Source organism: Durio zibethinus, chromosome 25 (genome assembly GCF_047325235.1).
Source record: "Durio zibethinus cultivar Kanyao isolate XHJ-2024 chromosome 25, ASM4732523v1, whole genome shotgun sequence".
NCBI lineage: Eukaryota > Viridiplantae > Streptophyta > Magnoliopsida > Malvales > Malvaceae > Durio > Durio zibethinus.
This window is the reverse complement of record NC_143186.1, coordinates 13,373,214-13,396,630: the sequence shown is the minus strand read 5'-3', so window position 1 is coordinate 13,396,630 and position 23,417 is coordinate 13,373,214. Positions and strand designations below refer to the sequence as shown.

At 30.1% G+C, this 23,417-nt stretch overlaps 2 protein-coding genes and 1 pseudogene across 7 annotated transcripts; 2 read left to right on the top strand and 1 right to left on the bottom strand.

The window, feature by feature from the left end:
* Positions 1 to 675: 675 nt before the first annotated feature.
* On the top strand, positions 676 to 3,861 carry LOC111275924 (uncharacterized; annotated as a pseudogene). Its single transcript, XR_016333517.1, has 8 exons — positions 676 to 834; positions 1,180 to 1,284; positions 1,596 to 1,801; positions 1,884 to 1,989; positions 2,075 to 2,221; positions 2,356 to 2,495; positions 3,173 to 3,339; positions 3,432 to 3,861. The product of XR_016333517.1 is annotated as an uncharacterized LOC111275924 (transcript).
* Positions 3,862 to 10,072: 6,211 nt separating this feature from the next.
* Positions 10,073 to 12,810, top strand: LOC111275926 (pathogen-related protein-like). The gene is made up of 4 exons (XM_022861562.2): positions 10,073 to 10,514; positions 10,708 to 10,840; positions 11,854 to 12,152; positions 12,503 to 12,810. The coding sequence occupies exons 1-4, from the start codon at positions 10,383 to 10,385 to the stop codon at positions 12,650 to 12,652; spliced, it is 714 nt and encodes a 237-aa protein (XP_022717297.2). The 5' UTR covers positions 10,073 to 10,382; the 3' UTR covers positions 12,653 to 12,810.
* Positions 10,645 to 23,275, bottom strand: LOC111275925 (anaphase-promoting complex subunit 6-like). Of its 5 annotated transcripts, XM_022861558.2 has the most exons (17): positions 22,405 to 22,813; positions 21,861 to 21,995; positions 20,769 to 20,842; positions 19,915 to 19,954; positions 19,784 to 19,829; positions 19,483 to 19,562; positions 19,132 to 19,313; positions 18,891 to 19,016; positions 18,713 to 18,787; positions 18,057 to 18,182; positions 17,523 to 17,592; positions 16,309 to 16,391; positions 15,702 to 15,815; positions 14,353 to 14,452; positions 13,867 to 13,902; positions 13,473 to 13,581; positions 10,645 to 10,813 (listed from the first exon to the last, which is right to left on the bottom strand). In XM_022861558.2, exons 1-16 carry the CDS (start codon positions 22,648 to 22,650, stop codon positions 13,477 to 13,479), a joined length of 1,638 nt encoding a protein of 545 aa, XP_022717293.2. In that variant the 5' UTR covers positions 22,651 to 22,813; the 3' UTR covers positions 10,645 to 10,813; positions 13,473 to 13,476. The 5 variants fall into 5 exon arrangements, with proteins under 5 accessions (XP_022717293.2, XP_022717296.2, XP_022717291.2 ...); XM_022861561.2 differs by lacking the exons at positions 10,645 to 10,813; positions 22,405 to 22,813 and adding an exon at positions 23,123 to 23,275 and having other exon boundaries at positions 13,360 to 13,581; XM_022861556.2 differs by lacking the exon at positions 10,645 to 10,813 and having other exon boundaries at positions 13,360 to 13,581; positions 22,405 to 22,811.
* Positions 23,276 to 23,417: the final 142 nt, after the last annotated feature.

The window sequence follows — 23,417 nt, the reverse complement described above, 5'->3', positions numbered from 1 at the left end:
AATTACTAAATTATTTCACCGATTTTAAAATTCAAATTTTTGGCCAAATATTTTCAAATTCACTTAATATTATATCAATCATATAAATGCTTTAAATATTGTATCATATTATTTTTTTTTTTATCATCTTTATATTTTTAATTTTGCTCATACCTTTAGCAACTTTTATAATTACCACCTAGAGTTGAAAAAAAAAATTACTAAAAGTACTTCTACTCTAGTATTTTGTATATGATTTATCCGAAAAAAAGTATTTATATTTGTATTATTTTAGGGATGAAATATAAATTTATCACTTTGTTTAAAATGATAGATTAAATTTACAATTATTTTAAATAGATGTAATTTTATTATTAAAATTTTTAATTTCATTGAAAAAAAATCATAAATTTAAATATTATAAAAATTCTATTATTTTTTCATGAAATATTTTTTATGAGTTAACTTTTGATTATTTTTATTTGAATTAAAATTTATAAAAATAAATTTACATCCATTCAAAAATAAATCTTAAAAATGATCATTTCTCTTTAGACTTTACCTTTACCATTTATTTTTCTTTTTATATTTTCTCATTATTTTTTTTTAAAATACTATTATTTTATTTTATTTTATTTTTTTGGTAATTACAAAACATTTAATATTTTACTATCCAAAAAAAATTTGCATTTATTTTTTGTTCCTTTCTCTCGTTTTTCTGTCCTTTTCTCTTTTTCTTGTCAATTAAACGTTATTTCTTCTTTGGTAATCGAAGGAAAGCTAATAAAATGGAGAGAAAGCAAAGCTCCAAATCTAAGTTGAACATAGCCATCATTCACCCAGATCTTGGCATTGGTAATTTCTGTATACCCTTTTTCTCCTCTGATTCCTTTTTATTTCTTTTTTAAATTTCAGTTGTTTGTCTTAGTTCATTTATTAATTTTTATGTTTATGATGAAAAAAAAAAAACTTGGGGTTGCTGAAAAATTTGAAGGAATCAACAACAAAAAGAATGAAGTTTTGTAGGTTTTTTTTGGGTAAAATTTTGTGGATTTTTAGGTTTAAAAGTTTTAATTTTTGGGTGGAAAAGGCTTAATCTTGATTGAGATTATTAGGTTCTATAGCTAATATCAGTTTATTGTTTTCCAAATTAAAAAAGGATAAACTTTTATGATTTTACTCATCTGTTGTGATTTAAAGTTGGAGCTGAAAGATTGATTGTTGATGCGGCTGTTGAATTAGCATCCCTTGGGCACAATGTTCATATTTTCACAGCTCGCCATGACAAAAATCGATGCTTTGAGGACCCGCGCCGGTAAATTTGTTTTTCCCTCTTTTCTTTCAATAATTTTAACTTCTTGTTTGTGATATTAAGGATGAACAGATTGGGAAGATGATTTTTTGACCAAATCATAGTTTGTTTTCTGATGTTAATTTGGAGAATTTAGTGCATATGGTTTATTAAAACTAATAGAGTGAGTGTACTGCTTGACTATAGCTGAGCCAGAACATAGAATTCGAAGCTATTGTCGAAGTGGAAGAATGTCTGAAATTTGAATTGCACCTTTTGTTCATAATCATTCATTTGTCTAACTGAAATTCATTTACACGCTGTCATGAATATCCAGGTATTTTTCCAGTTACAGTATATGGTGACTTCCTTCCACGACATATTTTCTATCGTCTTCATGCTGTTTGTGCATATCTGCGCTGCGTCTTTGTTGCACTTTGTATGCTGTTCATGTGGCCATCATTTGATGTTATACTAGCAGACCAGGTCTCTGTAGTCATCCCATTGTTGAAACTTAAAAAGTCCATAAAGGTATATAGAATTAATTTTTGTGAATTGTTATGTAGAATTCCCGCTGTGATAGCTCTTTCACGCAGAGCTCCTTTTTTTGCAGGTTGTATTCTATTGTCATTTTCCAGATTTGTTACTAGCTCAACATACAACTTTTCTGAGGAGGATATACCGGAAACCTATTGATTTTATAGAAGAACTGACAACAGGTTGGTTCCACATAGTGGCTCTTTGTTCTTACAGAATATGGAATATAGTGTTCATCAGATATGTTCATTTACTATTGGGATGCAGGAATGGCAGATATGATAGTGGTTAATAGCAGATTTACTGCTTCAACCTTTGCTAAAACATTCAAGCATCTGTATGCTTGAGAATTAGACCAGCCGTTCTTCACCCTGCAGTTAACGTGCATCAGTTTAATGAGCCCCATTCTTATAAGTAACCAACATGCTCGAACATCCCTTGGTCTCTTTTTATTCTCGGAAACTTTTTAAAATCTCATGTCTAAACATTTCTTCAATTATGTAAAACTTACCACCATACTCTGAACTTTGTTTTGTTGCTTTGGCTAGGTTGAATTTTCTTTCTATGAATCGCTTTGAAAGGAAAAAGAACATAGATTTAGCAGTTTCTGCTTTTGCGATGTTTCAGACCCTTGAAGGAAATGTCCATCAAACTTCTAACTTGGCTGATGCTAAGTTGACAATTGCTGGCAAGTTCCCTTCTCATTTTCCACTAATACGAGTGACTGATAGATTTTGATAAAAATGAGTGACGCAAGACGATATAAACTACAACCTAAAATGATTCCCTTATTTGGTCTTTTATACAGCTGACCCCAGATTATGGGATATAAGGCTTAATGTGTTGTTGTTGTATGGAATGAGTATTTCAACTATGTTTGTGACTTATAAGTGTATTATTTTTGTTTAAAAAAATAAATTTCGCTATGATATGGCTGAGTCCTGGCCATCTTTATAGTTGCCTAGAATGCTATTATGCTGCATTTTCAGAATAAACAAACAGGTTAGAAAGTCTGATTAAACGTGATAGGCATTCAACCCTGATAGAACCAGCTGATACATTGGGGTATATTATAATAGGCTAGATGCTTTGTTGGTTGGTATACTTGACATGTTCTGCTTACTCATCATTACATGGGGAAGGTTGGAAAGGCAGAACTTTAATTATGTTGCACCTGGTTTTCCATAGAAGAAAAAGGAGCATTGTGATCCAGTTCTTTCACTTAAATGCTCATCTTTATGCTGCACAAATGTGAGAGCAGTATGGTTGCTAATATGGATAAGAAATGGTTTCCTTCTTTCTCTTTCTTCTTAATGTATTACTTCCTACAGAAATATAAATAATGCATTTCGTCGCTTTTTTTAGGTGGATATGATAGACGCCTAAGGGAAAATGTTGAGTACTTGGAGGAGCTCAAAAGCTTAGCTGAGAGGGAAGGAGTGGCTGATCGGGTTAATTTTGTTACATCTTGCTCAACAGAAGAAAGGAATTCTCTGCTCTCTCAATGTCTATGTGTCCTTTATACACCAACGGTATGTTAGCATCTATTATTCTCAAGAAAAATTTGGTAGATTGATGAAAGAAAAGTAGGTTGTAACATACGAAGATTTCCAATTCAATGTAGGATGAATACTTTGGCATTGTTCCGTTGGAGGCAATGGCAGCGTACAAACCTGTTATAGCATGCAACAGTGGTGGTCCATTGGAAACAATCAAGAATGGGGAAACGGGATTTCTTTGTGATCCAACTGCAAAGGACTTTGCTTTGCCCATGGATAAACTCGTTCAAGACCCAGAGGTGGCAAAGAGAATGGGGGCACAGGCTAGGCAGCATGTCAATGAATCATTTTCTACGAAGATATTTGGCCAGCATTTGAATCAGTTTCTTCTGGATGTTGTTAGAAGCAAACAGGACTGAAAATGGGGAATAGGCAATGATGATGACCTTTCCTCTACATAATTTTGCAGAAAATGTAAACATTATACTTAAGATGTTAGAAATGTTTAGTTTCTGCAATTGAGATTAAAAAAAAAAAAAAAACCACTTTCTTCAATGAGATTTCATCAGTTGATGACTGCTCATCATTTTTTGACCATATGCGACAAACCCAGAGTGAAAAAAATTGAGCTAACAAATCTGGTAGATCTGTAAATGCAGATACACCATTGTGACTATTGTGACTAAGCTTCAAAGCTAAAACTTGCAGATAGTTCTTATGCCACAATACCTCCATGAGATCACCACTCTTTTCATTTACGAGGTCATCACTCTCTCTAAATATGCAAAATTAGACCTCTTTCAATATCATTTAGATTTGAAACTTCGTACATCTTGAATTTTACTTTTTAAAAGATAACTAAATGAATCAACATATTAAATTTTGAATTTAGATCTCTAAGCTTGTTTAGAGTTAATCTCCTTTTCAAACTATTTTAAGGCTACACTTCCTCTGAATCCAGGATTTTACTCTTAGGAATAATTCCTACAATGATCAAACCTCAATTGATAATGAAACAGAGTTCTTCTAACTTATCAGATGGACTAAAGACTAATGGATTTAGGTTTATAGCTTTAATTTACATATTTATTTTGCCTCATTTGGTGAAATTATGAGGGCTTGTTTATCTATTATTCTTTTCATTTTCAGGTTGATGAATCAATGAGGGCAGAAGAGGTTGAAATTTACTATGATCCAGGAGAGCTATTTGCGGGGGGCTTCTTAAGGTACCATGTGCCTCAAGTTCAAACATAAAACGACACAATTCCATTGAGACTTCAACATCTTCCCATCACTGTCCATTCTCCAAGTGAACAAAATAACTAGGTTTTGCTTCTTTTTTTAGATGCAAAAATAAGTTGGTTCTGCTTATAAAACAGCTTCTGTTTTAATAAGAAATTTTTAAATCTGTTAGAAACAAATTTCAAACGTAAATAGACAAGGGATTTGGAATCTAAAAGACTTCACTTGTTCTAGTTTAATTATTTCGTTGCCGGCTTAGAGAGGAAGCATTGGGCTCCATTTTACCAATAAAACAAACATCTATTTAATTTTACATCCTTGTTATTTAATTGAACTAAAGGCTCTGATTGAATGATGATTTGCTTTTTTCATCTTGCTTTTTTTATCTCCTAGCTTTCAATTTATTTTTTATTTTTTAATTTTTATTAAAAAAAGTAAATAGCAAAAGCATCTATTAAAAAGGTATTATTTTATATATGTTAATTAATTTTGATTTTTTTTATATATTTTTATATTCAAATTAAATTTCTCCATCTATTGCAACTTATTTTTAAGTTAAATATTAAATATTGTATGAAACTCGCATCCTGTTTTATAATTTATCTTTTATATATTTTTTGAGTTTGTTACGTAATAATTATATTTACACGTAATGAGAGCTCAATAAAATAATATCATCTCGCATCGATTAAACTTTAAATTTTTATAATCTTATATTTAAATTAAATTCTCATATATATTATTAGTAATAAATTTTAAATTAAATACTTAACCATGTCAATTAAATGAAACCTATATGGACAATAATTTAAATGGATAAAGACAAAAATAATGACTGTATAATTGATGCAAACTAAAAAAAAAACAAAATTTTTCATTAAAAAGAGGTGCATAAATGAATGCCTAATTTGGTTCACTGTTGTAGACAAAAGTTTAGCTTATAATTTATTAAAATTGATTTATATAATCATTTTAAAAATATAATATTTAATAAGTTTACAATTAAATTTTAACATTTATATAATTTTTTTTAATTTTCAAACTGTAGTATCTTAGGTAATAAAAAAAAGTATAATATTAATTGATTGTTTTGATTGGCGTACGAGGATTTAGGATTTTTTTAATTTAAAGATATATATATATATATATATATATACATCCAAAAGACTCTTCTTTTTTATTTGCCTATGAATGAATCGTGACCAATCTTATTTTATGTCACTAAAAATATGTAGGTTCCTTGAATTTAAAACATTAAACTTGACTTGGGAGACAACATATTCATTGAACATGCATCCACAAACATATACATATCTGTGAGAACAAAAAATGATTTAATATTTTCTTAAAATATTTATATCTTGTTTAATTGATGATTTTGCATTTTGTTATTTCTTTCTTATTTTTAATTCATTTTATATTTTTTTGCATTTTACTTTTTATTAAAAAAGCAAAAAATAAAAAATAAAAGCACTGATCAAATGAATAATTTTATTCAAAACTTAATTTCATATATTCAAATGATTTTACAATTTTTCTTTAGAAGATTCCGATGACAACAGGAAAACCCAAGTAAAAAAAAAAAAACAAGTTGAGCAATTCAATCCTCCATTGATCCAATAAACAATTAACTAGTCTGCTTCATTGATTTCCATTAAGTAAAAGGTAGGGAGATTTTAGTACATATACCTTAATGAAAATTATTGACAAATCTATGCACAACAATAATAAAAAATTGGGATCCATTATTGAAGCTAATAGCCACTTGATAAAAGAAAGGATCAAGCTCTTTTGATTGGCATTTACCCTTCTTTTTTTTTTTTGATAGATTGATTGGATATAGCTTACATATACATGCACTATGACATTAGCAAAAGATCTTGTCATAAATTTTATTATTAATATTGATCAATTATTCTTTATTAGGTTCTTATCTAGTACTATAAGTTTGAAACTTCCAAAACCATTAATTGTTTGATTCATAATTAAATCAAACAATTCTACTAAAATCAACTTTGGCCCACTTTTCCCTTAATTTCCTCCATATTAATTTTTTTGACTAATTAATAATTTTGTTTTAGAATAAAAAATTGTTATTATTGTAGACAAGTGGATCATTTTAAAAGATTAGATTCAGACAAAATTTAAAAATATTTTTTAACATATTATAAAAATATTTTCGATCATGTTACTATAATATATTGTAGTATATATATAACTCAACATATAGCTTCTAATTAAGGTGGATTAGTTGTTAATATAGGATTTGGGTCTCTTTAATCGATTAAATTGAATACTTTTATAATAATTAATAAGTGAGGAATACTTGAAATTACATGAAAATTTATTAAATTTCAAAATTTCAATGTAAGATACGATTAAATAAGTAATTAATTAAAGGTTAGATATGGGAAAGACTTATATAATAATCCAAAACTATTTCTTCATATATATAATAATATTTCAATTTTTACATATCAACAGATTAAAAAATAATGTGGTTTTACGTATTGGAATCGAACTTCACTTAATATTAAAAAAATTTTAAAATTTAAACAATTAATTCATATAATTATTTTTTAAAAAATAGTATTTAATAAAATTAAAATTTAAATCTTAACACTTATAATTATTTCTTTTATTTTTAAAATTTGACTTTCTTTATTAAAAAAAACCAATTTAAAGTGAATGTTTTTGAAATAATCATAGAAATTAATGGCTTATCCATTTGAAGGCAAAATGTCAAAGTTGTTGGCGAAGGATTGATAGGTGAAGGATTAATGGTTCATCCATTTGAAGCCTGTTCAAAAGTGGGTCCGAAGAATTGATAGGTGAATAAAGTTTCACCATTAGCAAGTTTTTTTTTTCTTTTCTTTAATTTCCCAAAGCATCAATTTAACTATAGCCTTTGGACATTACAATTTTTTTTTCTATAAGGATCGAGCTTCAAAGAAAAACATCACAATTATGTATTCATGATACATGTGTTTAACAACAAATATTGAAAAAAAAAAAAAAATATATATATATATATATCAAAATGCCAATAAAGGATAACCATATCATTAAATTAAATTTGTAACCATTAGATTTTGTTCTAATTTGGTACAATTAAGAAAAGTAGCTTGTATTGGCATCCATGCTACTTTGTTCTCTTTTTTCTTCTTCTTCCTTTTTTTTTTCCTCTTTTCTCCCCCTTAAGGCTTTATTCCCCTTACTTCTTTATCCAATTCTCCTCCTCTTTATCAGAAGATAATGAAATATAGATAGAAACAAAAATGAAAGTTATCTAGCTAATGAAACTATATAATAAATAAAGTTGTTCGTATAAAAATTATTGGATTAAGCATGTTATAAGATTTGTCTATTTTAGACGTTTGATGTAGATTTCTTCATAGTTTTGAATTTTGAATGCTTCGATAAGAGAAATGTGATCGATACTTATAAAATCACTGTCGAATCATTGGCTATTAAATGTTGGATCCTTTCTCTCTCAATACTAACCCCTAATCAATTAATTACATTTGAAGTGCATACAAAATTTATACACACTCATAAATTAAATGGAGATACAAAAGGTTTAATTTACACAAATATATATATATATATATATATATTATTCCTACCTTATTAATTAAAAATGCAAAACCATAAGTCAATTAATTACTGAAAAATTAACAATAAAAGAAAAAAAATTAGACACCAAGACTTCATTTGAATGACTGACAAAAATAAATTTTCATCAATTATTATATCATTTTGAGACTGAACCCTGATAAAGAAAAAATATTGATAATGTGAATATTGGCATCTTATGACAATGTGCTATGGTAAGTTATTTCAATTTTAAATTGATAAGATATATATATATATATATATATATTCCATAAAAATTAGGTATTTTGCAAGAAGAACCTAAAACACCATAAACTTTTGTACGATATGTTTGGTGAGCTTTTAAAATATGTTATTAATTCCAGCATATGGCTTGATTGCCATTTGCCACCCACTACTAATAACATAATTAAAACCAAAGGTCATGTGTTTTTTAATTTGTTTCTTGAAAAAAAAAAAAAAAAAAAAAAACAGAAAGCAAGCTATCATAGGAATTGATTAAAATTACAAGTAAATTTTTTCATTTGGAATTTTTTTTTAGTAAATAAGATATTGTTGTATGAGGATAAAAAATGATTGTAAATATTAAGATTTGAATTCCAAACCTATTATATATTACTTTTTAAAAGTGACTATATAAATCAATAAAGTTAAACTTTAAATTTCATTAAAAACTTCATATATATACATAGAAAAATCAATTAACCAACAAATAAAACAATAAAACAAACTGAATAAAGTTAGACTAATGTTGGATATCTTAATTATTTTTGTTTTTACATAAAAAGAAGAGATCATATATCCTAATTATTTTGTTTTCTTTTCATGTATGCTAATGATGTGCTCAACAATACTATTTTTTTTTTCACATATATGTGATTTATTAAGTTATCTAACTAATTATAGTCCTTTCTAAGATAATAAAATCCAACTTTTTTTTTTTTATCTCAAAATTCAAATTCAAAACTTTTATAGTAAAATGGCATGTCCTAACTATTAGCATATTTGACAATGAAGCCTTAGCTTAGTGGCAAGGAGAAAGTCCTAGAATTTTAAGGTCTTAGTTCCAAGCTTTACTATATGTGAGTTTAATTCAATTTTATATCAAATTTATCTAGTTATATTTTAGTTAGTTTGTTGGTTTGTTTGTTTGATTATTTAGTAATTGTTTATATATGAATGTAATAGTTTATTATGATTGTAATTTGTAATTGTAATTTGATTAGAAAAAACTATTGGCATATCCCTGTATAATCTAAGGCGAAGGCTTCAATTGTCAAAATTTTCAATTTTTTAGGGCTAATATGTAATTTGATCCTTAAACTATATCATTTTTCATGATTTGATGTTTATAAAAAAATTTTATGATTTAGTACCTAAACTTTCATTATGTAATATCATATGCCCCAACCTTAATTGTTGATAATATGTTGATGTGGTAAGAAATTAATAAATAAAATCATGACACATGTTGTATTTTCATTATTCAATATCCACCATGTCATTATTTTATTTAATATTGTTAGTTAATAGTGCAAAATGCTTGATGGAAACAAAATTAAGGTACCAAATTGTAATTTTTTTTTTTTAAGTATCAAAAAATAAAAAGTGATATAATTTAAAGATTAATTTATAAATGAACCCTTTTATTGGTTTAACTCAATTTAAAAAAGGTAATAGACAAAAAAAAAGAAGAAGGGGAAATTGTGAATTTGTAAAATCTATAAGGGTATATAAATGATGTATGGTAATCAATAGAATTATTTTGGCTTTAAAATATGTTTAAAATAAGTAATTTTAATTAATTAGTACTAGGTTTCTATGCATGCATGACCAGTCATGATGGGAGGCTAAAGCGACAATATTTTCATTTCTAAATTGTCTGGAAAGCCTCCGTTGGCGCTGCTTGTTTCTTGAATTCCTGCCCAGCTATATATTAAACTTTTTCTAGAATACCGATGAGATTTTAACTCGAAATTTTAAATTTTAGAACTGATTCTAATACCATGGTATATTATATAACTTTATTTATCACTCTTAAGACCATACAATCAACCTAACAGTTGTCTACAAATTATTTATATTTCTTTGATATTTTTAACCCTTCTTTTTAGTTGGGTAACGGTGGAAGTAATTAAGATTGATGTTGCCATGTTTTCTCCTATAAAAGCTAACCACCAGGAGCTGCTTCTCAAATGAAAATTGTCAAATAGTCTAGAATGGCTACAGTTCCAGCAAGAGATAAGTACAGGCCTTTCCTGCATGATGAACCAGATAGTGTTCAATGGCGACATGGTGGCCCTCCAACATATGATGCTGTGAATCAGCTCTTTGAAGAAGGCCGAACCAAGGTGCCCCCAAAGCCTAGTTCTTTTCTTAACTCTCACCAAGTTTTTTCAATTTTTATTTCAGGATTGTAAGTTTTCGATTTTTTTTCTTTTGATATTTTGGGGACTGGATATCGGGATTCAGCCCCGACTCTTTGAGTAAATTATATGCATTAATTATCTAGTAGGATGCAAAGTTTGTTGTATGTCTTTACAGGAATGGGCAGAAGGATCACTTGAAGAAACAGTGCAAAATGCTATAAAGTCATGGGAGATGGAAATTTCCCACAAGGTTCGCTTGCAAGACGTCAAGTCCATTAACCCTGAAAAATTCAAGCTCATCGTTAATGGTATGCAAATGGTTTAATTCTAATAATAAGGAAACTACAAACTTTAATATCTTGAGAATTACTCCACCTATTTTTCCTCCTTTTTTTTTTTCTTTTTACCATTTTATTTCTTTAATAAGTTATAATTAATCAAAATAAACATATTATTTTTTATGAACTAACTTTTAAGCCCTAACCTTTTAATCAGATGAAAAGTCTTTGAATAGAAAAATGAATTTAATTTATCAAAATAATAATCAATTTGCTACTAGAAAAACAAAGAGTTTATACATACAAAGAAAATAATGTGATAATGGGTTAGTTGGGGAAAGTTGTATGAAACAATTATGTCATGCCAACATATATCACTTTCATTTTAATTATATCACGTAATTATATTATTAAAAAAAAATCAATATTATATTACACATTACATGTGATAATTAAATAGTAAATAATTATTTTAATATATTAATTAATAATTTTATAATAAATAATTAATTTTTCTAATAATACCATTATGTAACATGATTTAAATAAAAATGATATATGTTGATATGGTGTAACTATTTCATTCAATCTTTTTTTGGTAATTGAGTTGGTAAGAATCGAATACTTTATTTATAAAGTCTAAGTCCGATTCCTGCCAAAAATTTCCCTTGTGAACAATCTTTAAGTTCAAGTAAGTTTTTTCTAAGACCTGCAATATGCCCTGATTCTAGAAGGAGATAACATCCTCCAAACTTTCAATTACCAAAAAGAAAAAAAAAAAAAAAGTGAGCACGAAGAGTAATTGATCTTTACGAGGCATCACAGCTTAACAATCTTAGATCACTATCATGTAGGATTATTAAATTTTTAATAGACAAAAAGATCTAATCACTAAGATTATAAATTTTGAAATGATCATTCCATATCAAACATCACCTAAATCACATGATATGATTAATCTTAAAATTAATCTCGATGTTGTTAAAAGAATTATTTGAAGTACTAAACAATTATAACTTGCTAAACATGCACGGTGATTGCAGGAAGAGAAGGATTGACAGGAGAAGAGACACTGAAACTTGGGACTTACAATGCACTATTGAAGAATTCTCTACCGAAGGAGTTCCAATACTACAAAGCAGATGAAGAAACCTTTGAATCATCTCATGAAGTTTTTCGTTCAGCTTTTCCGCGTGGATTTGCATGGGAAGTCATCAGTGTTTACTCTGGACCTCCTGTAATTGCTTTCAAGTACAGGCATTGGGGTTTCTTTGAGGGTCCTTTTAGGGGACATGCCCCGACCGGAGAGAGGGTTGAATTCTATGGGTTGGGAACTGTTAAGGTAAGTTTTCAAAAGTATGTTGCTTCGACTTTTCTTTTCGCATTCCATATATATTTGAGATGAGTAAAAAAAAGTAAAATATTCAAATGATTTCTCTTTACAATATACAACCAAAAAGAGTAAAAATTATCAAGCAAAATAAACTTTTTAAAAGTAATTTAATTTTGGGTTTGGGTGCAAAGTATAATTTAAAATTAAAATTCAGGGTTTTAATTTAAAAGTTTTTAGTTGGAATTGAGGTAGGTAGAGTAAATTCTATGAAATAAAAATAATTATATACTTCCGTTTATAAAAAAAAATAAAAAAAATTACTATGCTTTCATATGTGCTGGTGGCTTTCCTTTTGACAGGTTGATGAATCTCTCAAGGTAGAAGAAGTTGAGATTTACTATGACCCTGGAGAGCTATTTGCTGGCCTATTGAAAGGTCCATCAATCTCAGAATCAGAAACTGGCCATGAGACTTCACCTACCGATCATGGCTGCCCATTCCAAGACTAAATTAATATGCACTTCCGAGAGGTTTCCTGTGCTCAATTAGTGCCGTATAGGCAGCATTTGCTTTGTCAACATCAGCTTTTTATCTATTTTTATTGTCGTCATCTACATCTACTGTAATAAAGCACTATCTTAAACAATGAACCTTATATATCGTGTCTTATCTTTTTGTTTATTATAATTAAGCATCAACATCCCTACACGATGCATACCACTATCTATGCACTTTATACAAAACTTTTAGAGCTCTTTCCAAGGGTCCAACTTCAAGAATCATAAAAAAGCCACAGTAAATGGGCTATAGATGCCCCCACGCCCATTCTAAATTTTAAACACAAAGATGAATCCGTAACTTATTATTAAGTTAATTCATACAATCTCCCATGACATTAACAAGCTTGAATTCAAATTGCAAAACTTATAACATATTTTATCTTTAAATTACCTCCTATTTTGTAAAAAAAAAAAGAAAAAATAACAAAAAAAATCATGCACATAAATGCTCTCAATATATTGCTTACTATAAAAAATTAGAGCTTATGCACATAATAAGTTATTCTTTTATACACCACTCCACAAGTGAGATTAAATTATTATCGCCTGTCGTTTTATTTATCATGCTAATTTATTAGCTTAAATATATCTTAATAAAATATGTGACAATTTTCTAAGTTTGCTCATAAATTTAAAAACTTCATGGATGGACTGTGTAAGAAATTATTCTTCTTCTTCTTAGCCACAGGAATTAATTGTCAATGTTGCATGCATATTACATTTAACAATACAAAGAATATTATTACAAAATTGATATTAAACTTCTAACCTTTTCAGAGGAAATCAATTTTAGGGTCTATGCCATGTCGACATTCATCTACAAGAGCCACATTTAACATTTCAGTGCAAAATGGATCGTCTGGTTTCAGCCATAAAGCCTGTTTAGGAAACAAGAATAGGAAGAATAAATTCAGAGATTTAGGACAAAAAAGAAATAAATTGCATTGAAGCTGTAATTCAGCAATCCTACAACTCTTACCAAAGAAAAAAAAAATCAAATTACTATTACATCTTACTTAAAAATAGAAAACAAACAATATATTTTCCAAAAATCATGATACTAAACAATGTTGAACTAGGCTTAAAGGAGATGCAGCACTGAGATGGGGATGGTCCGATACATTTCAAATAAAAGCAACGAAAGTAGATCCTTGATTACTGACCTTATGATAGTATGTGATTGCAGCAGTGAAATTATCCTGCAAAAAGTAAAAAAAAAAAAAATCGCTTATGTCAGACATTCTACTGTAAACAAGAAACTAGGCAGATACACAACTTGAAACTTATACGTTCTGAATAGTTCGTTTAAAATAACCCATTATTGCTTTACTGCTTGCATTTATTGAAGGGGAAATTGTTTGCTTTGACCCTCCTTCAAGTTCTCGAAGTACATAGAATACAACCCACTAGTATTTATATCATGAGCACCATTGACCAACCCACCCAGAGATGGATATATGTTAAGGACTCATTGCCAACTAGTTTATTAAGTCTGGAAGCAGTAATCAGCTTATCACTAACTTAAAAAAAATTCCATGTACTGTCTGAAAGAGCCACCATAATGAAAAATTCATTCTCAAGGCATTCTTAACAAAATATAACAACTTTTGTTAAAAAAGGAAGTACACAAGGACAGCAAAGGGACAGACCTGCAAATGGTACGTGTATGCAAGACCGGCATAAGTGCTCAAGCTTTTAGTTGATAACGTAAGTGCTTTCTCATAGAATGAGATTGCTTCATGAAACATCCTGACACACAATATGCACATATAATTAGCCTCAAAAGATTGAGCTTTGCACTAATCATTTTGCAAATTAACACCACCAAAATCAAACCAGTATCTATACTCTTGCAAAAGATTTGAAAACACAAATGCATAGAAATGTCATTTTCCATCTACCTCTGTGGCATTCAAGCGGAATGGCAAAGGGAAACCTTTTTCTTGTTAAATAAAAATTAGTACATATTTACATTTGAGAAATCCAGACCAACAAGATATTGCAAATTGTCTTTGAATCTCCCAGCAGAGAGAGTTGAAAGCTTAAGACATACTATCTTAAAATTTAAAGGAAAACTGAAAGAATGGAAACCTTCTCAATTACAGCCAAAAGCATATAGATATCTAGACTTACTCAAACACAAGCATTAGCATAAAAAACACTGTTACCTATGTTGACAGAAAATGGTATAGAAGTTGGGTCATCGGTAAACAGCTTTAACAAAAACCAAACAATGGCTATATTACTGTCCTGGTTCCGAAATTTGCTCTTTCATTCCTTCTTATCAAACAGGAATTAAGGATGAAACTAAATGATCTGTCTTGCGTTGAAATTTTAAAGGTGGCTCTTGCAGATGAATGCATACGTTGTATAGAGACAAAAATTTTCAAAGGAATGAGTAGCATTTAATGCCATTACACATTGAGTATGCAATACTAATATTATGAAAAATGTGTAGTATTTTATGTTATGTAATGGAACTTATCATATACAAAATAAGGTAATACTTAGGTTGTACTTGAACTTCGGGGAATTTCACTTTAGATATATGGAGTACTCAAAAGGGACTGAATCTTTCTGACCCTAGCCAAATTATTTGGTTAAACCATTACAACAAGTTGCAACAGATACATATTTCTATTAAAGAGGAAATATCAAGGCCAAAAAATACAGCTACTCTATATTCGTAAGAACAATGTACATCCCCAAGACTATGCATGGCACATAAGACAAACACCTTTCATTTCCTCAATGGTATTGCAAACACAACCATGATTCTACCAACCTATTTTGAGAATTCTCCTAATTATATCATTCACAAGAGAAACCATGCTATCACCCATAGACAATGTAATCAAACTTACGACTACAAACACACTTTGGTAGTGACTTATTTTTCTCTTCAGGTTTTGGAAAAAGCATAGAAATTATTGTGGCGTTAATAGGGAAAAGAAAGTTGAAGAACAACATAGAGTTCCAAAAAATTAAAATATCATACTTCAGTTTCCTATAAGCATGGGCGAGATTAACCACAGTAGGTTCCCACATTTCAGTTATTGGGGTTGGGATAAGAGCCAATGTTTTCTCAAACCACCAAACAGCTTGATTATACCTGCAAGTTTTTCAAAAAAAAAAAAAGAAATTGCTGTTTTAAATGATTAACACTAGATATATAACCTAAAAGAACTTTAACCAAATAACCTTTCAGAAGGAATACAGACATATGATATATGACATAAACTTGTACTGGAATCTTTAAAAAAACAGTACACAATGAAATGACAATTTATATCACAAAAATATGTTGTATATGTAATTTGAGAGCATAATCACAAACATTTTAGACTGTTCCCTAGTTTTCATTTTCAAACAAGTTTATGTTTGACAATTTCCTTCTAGTTAAAGTGCCCATCCAGTGATCAAAGTTCAATTGGAAATAATAATAATAATAATAATAATAATAATAATAATAATAATAATAATAAACATTTTACATTGTTCCCTGGTTTTCATTTTCTAACATAACAGTATCAATATATTAAATTTATAAACATGCTTCAACAAGTTAAAAAATCTAACTATAAGATAAGGTGCATTATCCTTACTCTTTCATATGATATGCAACAACTCCAAGCTCATTATATACAAGTGGATCTGAAGAGCAAATTGCCTTTGCCTGCATGATAAACTGAAAAAAAAATTCCCTTGTCAAAATTTTTTATCATTCCAGAAAATAATAATTCTGAAGATTATATTAAGAAAAAATAATTGAAATGAGACAGAGACAAAAGAGATGATTATAACAGAAGCAACATAAAACTCAGCAGTACAACACCAAAACAAAGAAATACAATGATCAACAAAATTACAGATAACTTTTCTTCTTTCATCTTGTCAACCAGTATATTGATAGCATTAGCAACTCTATTTACTCCACCAGTTCTCCTCATTTAAGAAATGATAGAGAGAATATCATTCTCATTGTACATGCATAGAATTTGCTTCAGCTTCCAAAACTTATTCTTGAAAATCCCAGCATGATGCTCAAACATTTTATCCTTCGAAATAATAGGGCCTTAAGTGCAATCTCCCTCAACATTTGGGAAGATGGCACAATGCATACAACCACGTCACAATTTTCAGGTTATTGCAAATAACCTCAATATTGATACTATGTTACAATATTATTATCTTTATGGAAATATTATAGTAGTACTTAAACATACTGGATTCTATCTTTTACATAAGGGATTACTGCAGTATAGAGCATGATAGAACCCCCTACCATTAGGACTTTATATTTCTAAGAGTTGTTCTTATGCCTACGTCCTTGTGTTCACTTCACGTCTACTCTTAACATACAAAACATCTAATATGACATTTCTACAGATTCTCTTTCATAAAATATTTAAACAGTAACCAGCTCTTATGATGGTTAATTTATTCTGTCTACAAAAGATCTTCAGATACCTAGAGAGTTTTCAAGAGTCCATACAACGGGAGCATATCACCTACAATCATTGTACTACATTTAATCAAATCACAATTCATAATTGTGTGGAATCCATCAAAATTTTATTTGGAGCCCACACTTATAGCTGATGAACCCCTACATAATTCTTTTTATGATTGGATAATTGTAGTATTGTAGGTGAAATGCCCTGCCATAAAACAGCCCCCACATACCAATTAATACTAGGAAGTTTGAAGTCCAAAAATAAGTCATTTTACGGATACACTAGCAATGATGATTCTTTAATCCCTCACTGATCTCAGCCAAGATGATAAATGTACCTAAAGTTTACAAAATCGCAATCACCTGTTCAGCAAGCTTGAAGCTGTGAGTCCGCATGTACTCCATTCCAATGTACAAAGTTGGTAAATGGCACCTGTAATAAGAGAATATCAAGATTCAGACTGAAAAAGGACAATGCATAAATAATAAGAGGACTTTGACGATGCTTACATACAAGGCAAAACAAATGGGACTCTATGAATAATGACAACCATGTGTTAATCAAAAGACAACTTTTTTATCATAAGAGGAGCAAGGACCACAATGCTTGATAGCACGTTTTAGAAACAGGAGCAAAACCATGAACTTGCAATCTCCAGTCAACAAGGAAAAGAGAAATACTGAGAGCAGTAACATGGATAGAACACTGTGATCAAATATTAGGAAACATATTTCAGAAACCTACAGAAAAGAATAGGATTGCTGATAATAGGCGCCAATAAAGTTTCAAGGAAATAAAGGTACAAAAGAAAGAACTATAAAGAAACAATATCCTTTTACCCTTCACCATCAAGCAACACCTTGATAGAAGAAATAATATATGTATATAAAAATTACCCTGGAAACAAGCGAGCAGCAGTCCTATAAGCTGACATTGCTTGATCGCCCTCTTCTCGAACAGCAAATGCATTTCCAAAACCTATCCATGCTGGAGGAAATGTCCCATCTAAACTTGTAGCCTTGCTGCAGAATGGAGCAAAATCAATCAATTCAATTGATAAAGAAGCATCAAAATTAAAATAATTTTGACAGGTGGTAAAGTTAAATGTTGATCTTAAAGTTATAATGCATATTAAAGCTGAATTATCAAACAACCAGGCATCAAATCTCCAAGAAGCACAGAACAGATCACTAACCAGGAAAATTGGAAAAGGACAAGGAGCAAAGCTAACAGAACATCATCAAACATAACCAATGGCCAACTCACGAGACCACCTCTCTTTGAATAATTTCCAAATTATCAAGCAAGAGAAATTTCTAAATTAACTCATAAATGGACACAATGTTCATGCCTTTCAAAGCACACATGAAGCCAAGATGCAATAACATCATTTAAACATCTCATGAAGTTTATTTTGACAGGTTGTTTTCTTTTTGTGAGTATCCAATGAGATGGTGTTCTGTACCATCAATATAAAAAATAAAAAATAAAATACTCATGCTTAGGCATCCATTATTTTGGTCTGCATTTAGTAATGTTGTGAAATATTTACCTAAAATAACGGCGTGATTGATCATATTTCTTTATACAATAGTAGTAACAGCCTACAGCAAACCATGACAAAGCCCTGAAAATGAAGTACTAAGCAGGTGAACAATGTAATACAGTACAGAAAGTCACCATAACAGATAGGAAAAGGAAAATATATGCTAAAGTAAACACTTTCTCACTTTTGAGGATAATCCTTTACTAAATTACATGCCATAAGATAAAGCTCATTTGAATGACCAAGCTCCATTGCCGCTGCTAAATGCACCAACGTACATTTAAGGTGGAAAGGATCCTTTTCAAGCAATCTGCAACACAAAATATAAAGCTTACATTAAATAAAGCATCGTAGGTACCGTTCAGAATCGCTTTGGCTTGTATGGAAAATTAAAATAATTAAAAATAAAGCCAGTTCGGACATACGCAGAAGTTAGTTCAAAGCATTTTTGATATTCTCCACATTGATGGTAGTATTCGGCTTTGCATGCCAGAAGATCAGTGTTATCTTTCAAAGTACACATCAAGGATTGGCTAGAAGGATTACTTTTTGAACTTTCCTTTTCAAGTTCTTTAAATTTGGCTTCTACAACAATTTCTTTGTCATACTGCATTTATGAGAGAGAGAGAGAGAGAGAGAGAGAGTTGGCGTAAGATAGACCAATGAAAATGAGAAAGTAAAAATGATAATCACTAACAAAACAAACAAAATGAACAAGTAACAAAGATACATGAAATGTATATATTTCAATAGAACAAATTCAGGTTGTGCATTGCCTTTTTTATCAAGCAAGAATAGAAAGAAGAAAGCCATCCATCTTCAGGACCAAATTGCAAAGATGAAAGTAGACTTGTTTCTGTAATCCAGTAGCAAAAGCCAAAGTTAAAAAGTATTGCTTCCTCAAAACCAGCACAATTATTCTGAAACAAAAGAGTCTGATGGAGATAAATCTAATGCAAAACTCAGAAAACCTAAGTTTTGGGAATTGAGAGTAAGTATCAAGCTTCGAGGAGTCATTTCTATTCAATTTATTCAAGAGCAGAATAGAACAAAAAAAAAGTTGTTGAAACATCTTACCTTCCTCACATGTAAGCATGTGATTTTCAATAAGACACTCCAAAGCCTGCAAAATTACAAAAGATACAAGCATGAAATAAATCATAAACAACAAAAAAGCAATAACAACTATTATAACATCCCAAAAGTACCTCATAACATAAAGGATCAGCTTTGATAGCAGCTTTGTACCTGAAATCAGCATAATCAAGCAGATCATCCGTAAGTTTTTCAACCAATATAGACATACTCTTTTCAACAAAACCAAGAGAAGAAAAAAAGATCCATACATAGAAACAAGGGTATTCAATGAAACAGGCCAGGAGTTTGGGCAAAACAAATTGTAAAATTATACTCAACATAGCTCTGTCTATTACCACGGCAGAAAAACTTGAAACATAAGAATATGGAAGTCATCATTCCATTGTAAAAATAGTATTACCAAGATTAAAAAAGGGGGAAAAAAAAGAAAATAAAAGGATGAAAGAAAAATAAACCAAGAACCAAGTAATCAAAACTAAGGATTAACTCCTTATCAAGCAAGAAAGCAAGCAGAAAATCTAGGAGACATTATTATCTATATATAATAAGTTTCCAGGTCGAAGCAATTTTCCTTTACTGCCTATTGTTGTGCATGCAGGGGTGCATATAAAAGGTATCCAAGGAATCTCAAATGCAGAAAATCAATGGCTCTATATTGTGAAAACTTTAGTTACCAATTCAAACCACAAGTTATAACTTTAATTTAAAATCTTTGTGGTACATTATCTATTTAAAAATTTTCAAGTAGATATAAGAGTTACTACTATGTAATCTTTCAATTACTTATCAGGAAAGTAATGTTATAAAATCCATAACTTGTATAGGTAAAACAAAACAAAACATATACCCTCAAAACCCTCAATGTTTTTTTCTTAATAAAACGTGCCTAACGACACCTGAAAATGAAAATAATTTGGTTAGGGAGAGAGAACTTTTTTGCTTGAATGCATTTACATGTACATACCACTGTCGAGCTTGAGCACGATTTTCCAAAGCTTCATATGCCTTTCCTCTTAAAAAGCATATTGCAGAAGAAATCTGTCAGAAAATGTATCAGCCACATCCCTCCAATTAAAACCTTATGTGAAGAGAACCTTCCCTGACTATTTAGAGAGGTCATGCATCTCATATCATTCCGAAATAAACAAAAATAATGACATATAGATCTCCAAGAGCTCCAACACCATGACATGGATAAAGTAGATATATGCTATTCAAAACAAATAAATTTGCAGTACTAAAATAGAACTCTTAGATGGACAAACCAACAGAAAGAGAATAAATCAGAACACTGCATGTTACATCATTCAATGTGATCTTGAGGTAGAAAAGTTTTGGAGAAAAGTTATGGACTGTAGCCAACTACTCCAAGAGTTCTACAATAATTTATCCAAAAAAACAATGGTTCTACAAAAACCCTCAGTCACTGTTCACTAAGACACAAGGCTGCACTTTCTGGTCTCTGAGCTTATCTGGCCTGTTAAATATTCAACTTGGTCCAGCTATGAGTCCTTAAAATTGATAGGTAGGCCTTTAAAATGATCCTAGAAATTAAAGCAATTAAAAGAAAAACCTATATTAAATTATACCACTGTCTCTTCTAGAGTTTTTCGCTTAAAAATAAAGCTAAGGCAGTGCTACATGAAATTCTACAACCACCATGCTGTCTCTAGACCTAAGAAGGAAACTAAAGAGATAGTTTTGAAATATTAGAATTGGTTAAATCCCATTCTAAAACCACCCTATAAAATACAAATTAATCCCAAAAAAAAAAAAAATCAAAACCAAAGAAACTTTGTTATTTCTGAACTGATTATTTTGCTGAAAGAAAATTAAAATACTAAAAAGAGATTAAAACCAACTCGACCACAACCCAACTGGCCATGTTTTCAAGGCTCCCGAACAACCCACAAGAAACACAAAATAAAAACATTCCTACACTAACGTGAAGGTTTTCATAGCACAAACTAATAACTAAAAAGGGCAGAAATACGGATTGAAACTTTCAGATGTAGAATTGTAACAATGAAAGAAGCAATAAGATAAGATCTTTTACATTGATTTCACGATCTTCCCCATCTTTGTCTAAGTACATGGCACTGTTATCCTTTGAGTCATAAACATTCCCATGTTCATCAAACTTCTCATCTCCTAACATAAAAAGACACTGATCCCACTCCTTGAGCTCCTCCTGATCAAATAAGTTCATTCAAAATTTTAAATAAATAAATAAATATATATATATACTAAAAACCCTAAACCCTCAATCAACAAAAAAATAATAATAATAATAAACAACAAAGAAAATCAAAATCTTTATCAAATCGAGGCAAGAAAAATAGTTTAAAAAATTCATCAAAATATTATCTAAAAAGATGCAAAAATCTCTAAAAAGTCAATCAACAAAAAAATAATTAAAAAATTTATTCCTGAAATTAGACAGTGAATGATTTAAGTAAAATTTATCAGAAAATAAGAAAAAAAATCCTAAACCTTCAATCAACAACAAATAATTCGAAGAAATTATCTAAACAGAGCAGAGTAATATTAATTAGAAAAAAAAAAAGAGTAAGTCTTTTAGGGTAATTGAATGAGTTTACAAGGCACTTGGCCGCAAGGTAGCGGAAACGAAGATCGCGGAATACGATTTTGGAGGCGTTAAGGAGATGGAAGGCGCGACGGAAGTGGCGACCAAGAAAGAGAGCTTGAGCTTGCATGTAGATGTCGGCGGGGTCATTAGTAATGGCGGCGACTTTGTCGGCGAAGAAAATGGCGGAGGAATAAAGATGCTTGCTCACGCAGTCTCGGACTACGCCGCGGAGTTTCTCTATTTCTTCTTCTCTCATTGTTTAAGGAAATTGAAGGTCTTTTTTTTCTCCTTTTCTGAAGAATTTTAAAGGGGCATTTTTTAGGGGAAGAAACCAAGAGTGGAAAAGAGGGAGTGAAGGGTGGTAATGAGCGGGATTTCAGATTTTGTTGAATTTTTTTTGTTTATTATTGGCCCAAAGGGTTGGTGGGTTTGGTATTGGGATGAATTGGGTATGAATTTTGACCCATTTACAAAATGGATCATTTAAATTCAATCTTTTTTAATTTTAATTTGTAAAAATTGATCGAAATTCAGATTGAAATTGTTAATTTTTTTAATTTGAATTAGAATCGGATCACAATGGATTTAAATTCAAACTCTTATCACAGGGATTTTTAATTGAAACGAGATTATAAAGTATTGAATCTAGGTATCTAAACTTAGCACCTGATGGATTCTTATAACAGAAAGCAATTGAAATGTAAGTTTCCAAACATGAATCGACTTACAATTCATTTGGGAGCCCTGCAATAATTCGTTTGGGAGCCCGATTGCAGGGCTTCCATCGCCCCAGATGGGGCTCCCATCGCACCAAAGAGTGCTTTTAATGGTTAGACCATAAAATGCATTTTTAGGTGTTCTAAGAGTCAATCCCATCACACCAGAAAGCGTGTAACGGTTAGAGCCATTAGCCAAAAAATGCACCCTCAGGTGCAGTGGGAACCCTTTCATCGGACTTCCAAATGAACCCTTACTATAAAATGCTGAAAAACTGCGAGAGAGAAGAAAGAAAGGAAGGTTATA